The 12,145-nt window shown below is 35.4% G+C and overlaps 1 protein-coding gene across 3 annotated transcripts in view; it reads right to left on the bottom strand.

Annotated features, from left to right (window-relative positions):
- Positions 1-3,052: 3,052 nt before the first annotated feature.
- Positions 3,053-12,145, bottom strand: part of LOC126175147 (histone deacetylase 5) — a 326,032-nt gene continuing 316,939 nt past the window's right edge. For all 3 annotated transcript variants that reach the window (XM_049921708.1, XM_049921707.1, XM_049921709.1), the window contains one exon: positions 3,053-8,980. In XM_049921708.1, coding sequence (XP_049777665.1) covers positions 8,920-8,980 — 61 coding nt within the window. In that variant the 3' untranslated portion in view covers positions 3,053-8,919. The remainder of the gene's footprint in view (positions 8,981-12,145) is intronic.

Raw genomic sequence — 12,145 nt, 5'->3', positions numbered from 1 at the left:
AAAATCTGGTTCCAAAATCTCTGTCTTATGATTATATAATCAATCTGAAACCTTCCAGTGTCTCCAGTCTCTTCCACGTATACGACCTTCTTTTATGATTCTTAAACCAAGTGTTAGCAATGATTAAATTATGTTCTGAGCAAAGGTCCACCAGGCAACTTCCTCTTTAACTCCTTTCCTCCATTCCATATTCAGTTTTACTGTATTAAATTTTCAGTACGTCGCTTTGTGTATCATCTTAGCAGTATGCGTGCGACAGCATGCTTACCAATATGTTCCAAAATGCTGCGTATAAGAATACGATTTCCCAATGCTTATACTTCAGGCTCAATTGGTGATAAAAAGGTAGAGTCAAGTGTTTTGGATAGCCTAAAACAAGGGACCATTTGTATATCCAACGGAAGGATTGTGTCACTATCCTACAGTACATGGTCAAAGTATGATCATTACACATTCCTACTGCTTAGGCAAAAGGAGCAAATTGGTTGGTTCTTTTTGCATTTGATGTGGTCTATGTTGGACTTGATGGATGTATGGAAGCACCATTAGTTCATGGCAGTTCTTCAGAAAATAAAAAAGAAAGGGTTTTTTATTATATTTTTGCTATCATCAGTGGACCAAACCCCAGCCACTGATTTCAAGACAACTACACACAGCAAATGGCTGAAATTTTTATGAGGTGTGTCTAAGATACCAATCTATAACTATGTTGGAAACTTTCTTGATATCTTTATCCCTTTCCAAGGTACAGAGGTTCAATGTTACATACAACAAAATTATTAAATGAATTGATTGATGATGGGTATACCTGTGATAAGCACATGATTTAATTAAACTGAAGGGTATAGCTGTGAATGAATTAATAATGAATGAGTAATGCATTTGCATAAATTCATGGGCAGTTCCTGAGAAAATCTCGTATTTTCACCGTCAGTAGTGGACCAAACCTGTCGCAGATTCCCAGATGGCTGTACATTGCAAATGGTTGTAATTTTTACGATATGTTCCAAAGAGCCCAGTCTTGAAAATTTTCTGTGCATCTTTATCCATTTCTGAGATACAGAGGTTCAAAGTTACCCAACTTGTACACATTAAATACCCTTATAAAATGCAGTGTCAGGCAAAAATGTAGTTTATGAAACGACACACCTCAGAAAAATATGGTGTACAGTGTGTCATTTTCATCAGACGGGTTCGGGAACTCCACGTTGTAGTACTGAAGTGCACAAAAATTTTTGTACACATAAAATCTGTTGTGAGGTGTAAAATTAGTTTTGTGTTATTTAAATTTCACATAAGTAAAGTATCAAAATTTTACGGATCCCTGCTGTGGCAAGCATAAGAAGGGAAGCAGCAGAAAAAAGGCGAATATGCTCCTTTTTATTTAAAGACTCTGAAAAGTGGGGTACCAGCTGCCTCAGTCTATCATCCTCAGATTCTCTAAAAAATTTTGCGAAAATATTGGTACGTAAACATATTCATGTTTTTTTTATGCTCGCAAAGAAGGTGACAGTGGCAGTAATTAAGAGATGGAGAAGTAATAAATACTGTAAGATAGCAGGCAGTGGTTGTGGTAAAGAAAGAGGGAGACAGAGAGGGACAAAGTGGCAGTGGAACATAGTAGACAGTGAGAGAACAGTGCTAGTGACAGCGAGAAGAGACAGCAACGGTGGGAAGGAATGAATGAGATGGTAGCAGTAAGAGAGAGTAAGAGAGAGACGGAGATAGTGAGAGGAGGCATTAGCAGTGGGGCAGTACGAAGGGGACTGTGGCTGTGACACCGGAGACAGCGACAGTTGGAGAGCCACAAAGAGGTAATAACAAAGAGTTGGGTCAAATGAATGAGTCGAGATGAGCAATCTGCAGTGGATGGGCACGAAAGACCTACAGCGAGGGACTGGTGGGTGTGAACGAGTTACAGGTAGGGCAGCTTGTGGGAGTGAGAGGTGAAGAGCACGTTTGAAAGAATGCGAATATGCTTGCATGGCAATATGTTGGTGAACATTTTTAAAGATGCTGAGAAAGATAGTATGAGGCAGCTGGTACTCCACTTTTCAGTCAGTCTTTTAATAAGGAGACCAATTTTTGTGCTACAATAGGAGCATTTTTCCACTGGTATACATATGGCTGTTTCTCATCTGTAAAATAAAAACTGAAGGATATTTTTAGTTCCATCTAGTCTGTAGACTACATATTTACCTGCTCCAAGTACGTCTTCCCCCTGAAATCCAAGTGTTATTCTTTTAATGCAAAAACCCCAAGTTTTTACTGAGTTTTTAGTTTCAGAAACTGCAATTGAAAACAAAATTCAGAATTTAACAACACAAATGTGTTTTATGTGTAATATTTCTATATTAAAAAAAAAAAGATAATCTGCTGTAAATTTGGAAAAGATGCAGTTTTATCACTCCCCTGTAAAATTTAGAAAAACCGACTTCTGTTGTTTCCACACTCACCGATTCAAATGTTGAATGTCTTTTTCTTATTAATTTAAGTTCAGTGGATAAATGAAAGGAAACAGACTAGACATGGTCTCAATGAATGGCATTATTTGTCTTGAATACAATTTCAGGAATGTAACTCGCTCAAAATTTTATGACTATATTTCAGACCAAGCAAAGATATTGAATAATGTTAATTTCTCAGAGAAATGCAATGAATTCATAAAAAACCATAGATATCTAAGCATACAGGTATAAAGTGCTTATGTTTTACAATAATGTAATGTGAAATTTTAGCTTCAAGGTATGATGGTCTATGAAATGTGGGAGCTCTGCATTTTAGACCTTCAAGTCCTACATTTCCCTTTAGCATCCAATATAATGCAATTTCATATTCCACTTTTCATTAAAACAATCCAGTAACTGTTTGCAGACAGCACAGCTTTAGTGCAGGCTAATTTCTTTTTCAGTATGCTAAAGGCTTGCAAATAGGGCATCACTCTACTCACAAGTTACAAACATCTGGAACTACACTTGAATAACCCTTACGTATTTCCACACAAATGTTACAACATACCTTAACACAAATGAAGTGACTAAAGAGACCAATATACCAACTTTCATCAAAATGGAAAATTTATTGATACATAAAATTCATTAGCGATAACAGTAACTTGCACGCTTCTGCTATTGCACACAATCATGCCATCAACAAATGTAAACATGTATTCTGAAAGACACTGACAACATACGACAGCATTATAGCTCTATACTTAATAATATTAACATGCTCTGTGGTTTAGCATTTACATATGGCAACTTTTATGTGACATAAAATTGTTACAACATATTCATAAAATAGATATAAATTTAACAATATACATCCACATGTTAAATGTAACAAGCAACAATCAAAAGTCACTACATGAGCATAACAATGAGGACCTACAATCTTTCAAACATTTATATTTCATCCTCGAAAGAAGCTTGAAATACACAATGCGAGACTACATCACAAGTCATACATGTGAAACACGGTGACAAAGTATATGAGATTCACTTAACAAGAGAGTAATTATACACTTGGTACCAAATTATTATTTTCACAGAATAATCTACACACAAAATATATATTAGAGATAGTGTGATTTACAGCATACCATATTTTATGAATTTAGATTGCTCGAGCAAATTCCTTCTGTCCTTGCTATACACACTGGTATAGTAATACATTTTATGACTGAAAACCAGACCAAACAAACTTGGATTTAAATAGCAGGTATTTCTTTACAGTTATTAGAAATCAGGTATAAATAACATTGTAAAGGGAGGGGGAGGGGTGAGAAGAGGGTAGAGAAATTTCTATTCTGCATATTTCTTCAAGAGTTATGGGAAAGTAATGTGGAGGCAAACCGTTAAAAACTCCTAGAATGACAGCAGGCACCTTCTAATTTATATAAACGGCATAAATTGTACTGCCAATTATATGCTACAGCCAGAATTCCACATCCACAAAATAAAAGTACAGAAATGTTCTACTAATGAATGAGAAATTCCTGTCCTGTAACACATTCACTGCAAGCGGTTATCGGCAGTAGGAAAGAAGGTCAAAATCAGTTGTTGGTACTATAGATAAGGTAAATACACACACTGCTGATGCAACCTTATAATGTGACACAAATACATACAGAATTAAAGTGCATTCTGTGGAAAAACTTAAAGAGATGTAGTGCATTTGATGCCAACTCATGTTTCTTTTGTACAGGAAGTGTTGACATTGAGTTCTTCAAAGCTAGGAGCTTTTCTATGAAAGAAGAAATACTTGCAGCATATATAATGATATTTTCAGTGACAGCATAAAACAAATTTCTTTTCAATTACTATATAGTTTTGTTGCTTTTTACTGGTGTAACAACTGCCCAACTATATTGTTAAGTCCAGCACGGAAACAATGCCAAATGTCTGTAGAGTTATATAGTATTTAAGGATCTCACAAAAAGAGATTCCATAAATGTGTCATTTTATGAATGTATAAAACAGCCTGAAACACAAGCTTTATGTTTGGTGTGAAAAGCTTCTGAATTCTGAGCAGCTGAGAATTAATTTTGTTCCAACCTGTCATCTACAGTTTATAATATTGTGGATTAACAACACATATCTTGTTAGCAACAGATCTGAGGAGAGACAGGAAAGTACTTCTGCTCATAAATTTAACAACTACTGAAAATTAGCTCTTGGTGTAGTTGACAATCACTGGAAATCCTGAACACGACAAAATGTTCACACAAAATTGTTAGCAGTCAAAATAAAGTCAGACACAGAATTTTGCATATCAGACAGATAAATCTCACACAACTGAAGCTCAAGTTTGGTAAGCTGATAGCATATATGCAACTCCTGTCCTATTGGACTGTCGTAAGACAACAACAAATACAGGAACTGCATTATATATGCTGCTTACAACATTTAAGCTTCTCTATAGGTTACGGAAATCCTTATTCTTCTATAGAATTTCGAAGAATTCCCCTCCTAATCACTTTTAATCCCCACAACTATGTAACAAAACATAATCATCTTGCAGCACTGATAGTTAAAACGGGTGGAAAATTATTTCCCCAATAATTAAGACTTTTAGGGATATGGTTAATTAAGATTCAATAGTTCTGCCATGATATTTTCTTGTACACCTAAAAATAATGTGGAGAAATATGCAACCTTCCAGTTCGTTTTATGCACACTACTTTCATTTTACATATGATGACTTATTTCTAAGAGCAAACCGTTAAAAGAAAAAGTTACCGGTGCTGTCATAAGAGACTAGGCAGCAGCATCTCTTATTACAAATCCTTCACACTGCAGCATTTAATGAGAGAAAAATTTGCTGAATTGCAATTAGACAATATTATGACAACTTTATCATCCTTTTTTTTTTTTTTTTTTTTTTACAAATTAAATCTGAGGGGCAAGGTCAGTGCTTTAAAAATTACGGATTACTGAAATAATACATTTATTTTAATTTTATTTACATTAGGTATCTGAAAATAAGGATTTATGTGAGCATTCCAACACATAGGCAAACTCACAAGTATTTCCCCACAAACTTTAAGTGACATTCAGGTACCTGAAACATATTTTATTTCTTTAAATGTATGGAATGTTCCACTGTAACTTTTGACTAGAATTAACAATGTGTATAAATACAAGTAAATTAATTTCAGTGTTCTCTGCCTTGGTTCCCCCTTTTTTATCAAGTGACATATACTTCAAAATATACTAACACACACACACACACACACACACACACACACACACACACACACACACACACACACATTATGACCACTCTGATAGATGATCTAAGCTGGATTATGCAGCTTTATTTATATGACAGAATGGGTTGATGTGTTATATATTTATGACACCCAGTATAAGTGAAAATTATTTTGATAACTTTCCTTGAACACACATTTGAGGGATATTATTGGTGTAATCTAATAAGAAACTGAAAAAGAGTTCCAAATCATTATTCGTGAATGTACACTACAAGAAAAGGAAAATACACTGAGAAAATCACTTACTTTCTCAAGAGTGAATGACTTTTCTTAGGATAAGCTACATGTGTTTAATTCATATGGTATGATTAATTAGAATGTTTATGTCAATTAGCACAATGTTCATACATATCTGTGACACATAAACCAAGGCAAAATCTGCCACACTTTCATTTGAGAGCTATCAGTGTAGAACTATTAACCATTTTTTTTTTTCTCACTGTGTGGTACACGTATTAAAAATTTATTCCACGTCTCTCAAGACCTCCAGGCAATATATTAAATGCTCAGTAAAGAGTAAACAATGTAATTACTTCCAAATGCAAAGCATTCTTCACAATGGTGAAGTTAATACAACTGGTATGTACAGAAGCACAAAAATTCAACCGAGTCAGGCTTATTTTATTGATTAACAAGATGCCCATCACACATTTCACACAGGTTCTGTTGTCTGTAACTTTGTATTAAATAACCAACTTGTTGAAATAGATACAAATTATCATAAGGACAAAAATACTTTTCCAATATTCTGTAGCTGATAAACTGTACACTTTCAACACTTTTGTCCTCACATATGTGCCATCATGAGACCAAACACTTTTCCTATTGTGCAACAGAAATATGGAAATATTTAGCAATTATAATATCTGCACAAACAGTCAACATAGTGAATGTGATACAGTTAGGTTTTAAGTTGATAAACAGCAAAATCAGAAGCAGAAATGGCACAGAATGTGTGTGTGTGTGTGTGTGTGTGTGTGTGTGTGAAAGTATACTTAGTTCACTAAGTAAATGGAGAAGAGTCAATAATTACCAATTTCATGACCTCAACCAAATTCTAGTGTATACATCTGTGTGCAAAAGTACAGCTAGAGTATTATGTAAAGACACACAATGAATAAAATACAGTAGATTAACATTACAAATAATGTTGTCTGCAAAACTAGGCCAGCAGCTAGGACAAACAAGGTAATAATCAAAGTGAGCCGCAAATTGCTGTTCACCATGCTCAACAAGTCCCAGCCGAACACAGGCACATGAGAGGGACAAATGTGCTGGTTGTATTTCCAAAACTACCCTCTACCTCCCTCCAAACTTCATTCCCTCTCTTCATGGCAAGGTGCTTCAAAGCAGTTTTCAGTGCAATAGGAAAGAGGATTGCTGTGTTCTGTCGGAATGTATCAGTATGACAAAGGAAAAAAAAAAAAAAAAAATAACGAAATAAGAAACCTGAACTTAACATGAAGTAATGACTTGCATGTGCCTGTTCACTGCTGACAGCTGTCAGCAATTTTTTTACTTACTTGTTTATTTAAAAGAAAAAAGAGTGTAAGAAGAGTGCCACGAGACATCAGTTAAGTGATGAAATACACTTCTTACGTTCCTGTAAGCTCAGATTTCAGGTAAGACAATGAATATGTGCAATCTTCACTTCTATTACAGATTCACGGCTACATAAATCAGGAACATTCAGTTCTACTTTCTCATACAGGAATGTCGGCATCTTACTTAGACAATACAGGCAGCTCTCATATATATACCATCATCACAACCATTTATAAAGCTCCTTCTCACAGTGAATGCAAACGGCTCATTATCGCATAAAATATTTGCAACTATAACAGTTATCTGTCAGATAAGAATAAACATTCTCTCACAACGACTATGGACAAACAACACTTGCATTTATTAAAAGTTTAACTTTTCAATGACATTAAAGACGGTCAGAATTTATATGTAACCACATATACAAATCTGTATAACAACAAATAATATTTCCCATTAAAAATTTGATCAGTTTTTTCTTTAAATATATATGTAAAATCCTTGACATAAAAATAAATGCTCTTCAAATCACGCCTGCACATTTATCACAATTACCATACAATTTAGCATCTCTGACATACCGAACAAGCTTGTACAACATATATTATACGTCGAGGTACACAAACATGAGCTCGACATACTTGTCATACAAATACTATGTAACACTTATGGACATGTAACTAATTACTTTTTCAACTGAAATTTAAAGTACATAACTGTTATATATTTTATCACAAAACTGGCTATTATATGCAACATCAATGTACAATTGCAACTCAAAACATGACGTTTAACACGTCACTTGTATAATCCCACAATATCTGACAAAGACAGAAAACTCGAGAAATAAAGTGTCCAGCACTTCATAAACTACTGTTACAATAAACTGTCAACATTTACCATTAGGCTATCAGTTACAGCCATATATTCACGCAATATACATAAAAAAAATAATGTGTAACATCTGACACTGTAAAAAGACATTTATATATATATATATATATACACATAGACACACACATGCATACATACAACACCTAATTTCATCAAATCATATTTCCTATAACTAATGTCTTTTGTATGAAATATTAATTACTTCACAAACAAATACTTCAGTAATAAATCTCCTTCTCAACTTCTTCACATAACAAGATACACTCTATGAAAAACAAAACATGCCAAAGTACTAAAGAAAATGTGTCAACAATACAACAGGGAGAGATATGGATCATACAAATACGTTTTTCACATTCGTTGCATCTGAACAAAAGTACAACACTGAATCAATACAGTCAACCAGTGACGTCTTTGCTTTCTAAGAACCTTCTCCGAATCAAACACAAACTTTGTGTTTCTTTCACAACAAACTAGGGCATCACATACATCGAGCCCAACAATCAAAAGTATGCATCATACATTTTCCAATAAGGAAGCCACTGCTCAATGAAACATTCTTAGAGATTTTTATAGCTGCACACAGCTTGCAGCCAAAGTACAATTCCAATACACTGGGTATATTTTCAACACCCATTTACAAAAAGCCTGCCTGGTTTGCAGTAGCCATTTATAACAATAATATTTTAGAAATGTGCAGTGGCTGTTCACTTCGCGTCATCCTGTTCCATAGGTTCCTCTGATGGCTCACGTGAATGTGGCGGTGACCTGCAACAACAATTTTCTTTGCAATAAGTGCTTTAGGAAATGTACAACAAGCACACATAAGTGCTACACAAAGAAAAATGTTTCCACCTTTCTACATGCAGGGTGATGCACCTAATTTTATTGAACAAAACAACTTTTAACTTTAAAGATACTTGTAATCTATTTTCAAGTTAATATGCAGTAACCAGGGCTTCAAAAAAAAGAGAACACAGCATTTTCACAATTTTGTTAATCAGTGAGATGTATACAAATTGGAACTTTGACCTTTTTGGTTTCAGACTAACACATACAGTCTGTTAACTAATATTGTGGCCAGGTTAACCAGCAGAAAAATGTATTTAACAACAAACTAAAACAAAACATATACACTCTACACAAATTGAAAGAGTGTCTGTATGTGGAAGGGGGGGGCGGGGGGGAGGGGGGGGGGGGGGAAAGAACATGGGAGGAATTCTTGATGTCAGCTGCATTTAGACTTTTTAGACTTTCTGCGGACTTAGCGATGACGCCTCAGAAAGAAATGCGTAACCTGCACTTGTGTCTCTTCTTGTGTATTTCACTTGAGAATTCAAAATAAACTACCTAAGGATAAACGCTCCCTCTATTGGGCTGTGAAACAACTAAGACGATATCTTTTACCACCTGTGCATAGTGCCTACCATGCTCTTACTAAGCAGACTATGTACAAAACAAATTCAGTGATATAGCTCTCTCATAGGTCTGATAATGAATTACAGAGTAAAGATACATTTAATACAGAGTTTATTTGTAACAATCCTGGATTTACCACCTGGAAGTTTACATGACTAATCCCTCAACCCAAGTGATACATGATGTACTGCTACTCATCACAGAAACCTGTGTCACTGGGATACGGGATACTTCATCAGATTGTAAGTTGGGCTGAAGTAATTTCTACACTATCACATTCCCTTTAGCACAAAAAATGTTTAGACCTTCGTGAATCCTATTGTTCAAGAGCAATTTGCATCTCAGTCTGGAGGCACTATTTTCTATGGAGAGCTGCATAAACCTTACAAGGCATGTTGTTGTTGTGGTCTTCAGTCCTGAGACTGGTTTGATGCAGCTCTCCATGCTACTCTATCCTGTGCAAGCTTCTTCATCTCCCAGTACCTACTGCAACCTACATCCTTCTGAATCTGCTTAGTGTATTCATCTCTTGGTCTCCCCCTATGATTTTTACCCTCCACGCTGCCCTCCAATACTAAATTGGTGATCCCTTGATGCCTCAGAACATGTCCTACAAACCGATCCCTTCTTCTGGTCAAGTTGTGCCACAAACTTCTCTTCTCCCCAATCCTATTCAATACTTCCTCATTAGTTATGTGATCTACCCATCTAATCTTCAGCATTCTTCTGTAGCACCACATTTCGAAAGCTTCTATTCTCTTCTTGTCCAAACTATTTACCGTCCATGTTTCACTTCCATACATGGCTACACTCCATACAAATACTTTCAGAAATGACTTCCTGACACTTAACTCTATACTCGATGTTAACAAATTTCTCTTCTTCAGAAACGCTTTCCTTGCCATTGCCAGTCTACATTTTATATCCTCTCTACTTCGACCATCATCAGTTATTTTGCTCCCCAAATAGCAAAATTCCTTTACTACTTTAAGTGTGTCATTTCCTAATCTAATACCCTCAACATCACCCGACTTAATTCGACTACATTCCATTATCCTCGTTTTGCTTTTGTTGGTGTTCATCTTATATCCTCCCTTCAAGACACCATCTATTCCATTCAAATGTTCTTCCAAGTCCTTTGCTGTCTCTGACAGAATTACAATGTCATCGGCGAACCTCAAAGTTTTTATTTCTTCTCCATGGATTTTAACACCTACTTCGAATTTTTCTTTTGTTTCCTTTACTGCTTGCTCAATATACAGATTGAATAACATCGGGGAGAGGCTGGAACCCTGTCTCGCTCCCTTCCCAACCACTGCTTCCCTTTCATGTCCCTCAACTCTTATAACTGCCATCTGGTTTCTGTACAAATTGTAAATAGCCTTTCGCTCCCTGTATTTTACCCCTGCCACCTTTAGAATTTGAAAGAGAGTATTCCAGTCAACATTGTCAAAAGCTTTCTCTAAGTCTACAAATGTTAGAAGTAAGGCATAGCACAATTAAAACTACTGCACTAATATAACGATATGAACCCTAATGACCGAGTACACTATGCAGACCAATAACCATTACGTTACTGAAGCTTTGTTCTTCCAGTAGTATGGTATAGTGTCAAATGAGTTATGATACTTTTCTTTGACAATACTGTTCTTCATCCTTTCCAGTTAGTCCCACGAACATTTATGCATTAACACATACTTTGGAATCATAAACAATTGTCATTAGCTCCTAAATCTTACTAAATGTCATCAAATGCACTGCTGTGGTATGCTGTAGCCTCTTTGCATGGGCATTCATTCAAACATTATGTTCTACAAATCATTTCATAAGCTAGAGACTTCAGAGATGGGAAATGAGTTGAGTTTTACATTAACAGGCATTCTTCTGTAGAACCACATTGTCTTTGTGTCTGAACTGCTTATCATATATGTTTCTTGAATTTCTTATCATACATGTTTCAGTTCCGTACATGGCTACATTACAAATAGCTTCAGAAAAGACTTACAAATACTTTAAGTTATATTCCATGTTAAAAATTGTCTTTTCTTCTTAAACACTTTTCTTGCCATTGCCAGTGTACATTTCATATCCTCTACTGCAACCACCATCAGTTATTTGACAAAGCAACACTGTCTTACAGTTTAAAATCTGCTTCTGAAACCTCTGCCTTAGCATTACATAGTCAATCTTAAATCTTGCAGTGTCCCCTAGTCTTTTCCTAGCCTAGTATACAATCTTTCTTCGTTATTGCAAACCAAATGTTAGTGATGCTTCAATTATGCTCCATGCTAAATTCTACCAGCAACTCCCTCATTCATTCCTTTCCGCTACTATTTTTCCACTGGTTCCTATCACAATTAAATATTCATCTCCCTTACAATCTGAATAATTTCTATTATCTAAATATACACATTCTTTCAATGTGGAGCTAGTGGGCATGTAAATTTGTACTACTGTGGAGGATTTGGCTTTGCTTTTATCTTGGCTATGATAATGCATTCACTATGCTACAGT

This window comes from Schistocerca cancellata, chromosome 3 (assembly GCF_023864275.1).
Source record: "Schistocerca cancellata isolate TAMUIC-IGC-003103 chromosome 3, iqSchCanc2.1, whole genome shotgun sequence".
In the NCBI taxonomy this organism is placed as follows: Eukaryota; Metazoa; Arthropoda; class Insecta; order Orthoptera; family Acrididae; genus Schistocerca; species Schistocerca cancellata.
This window is presented reverse-complemented; position numbering and strand designations above follow the sequence as displayed.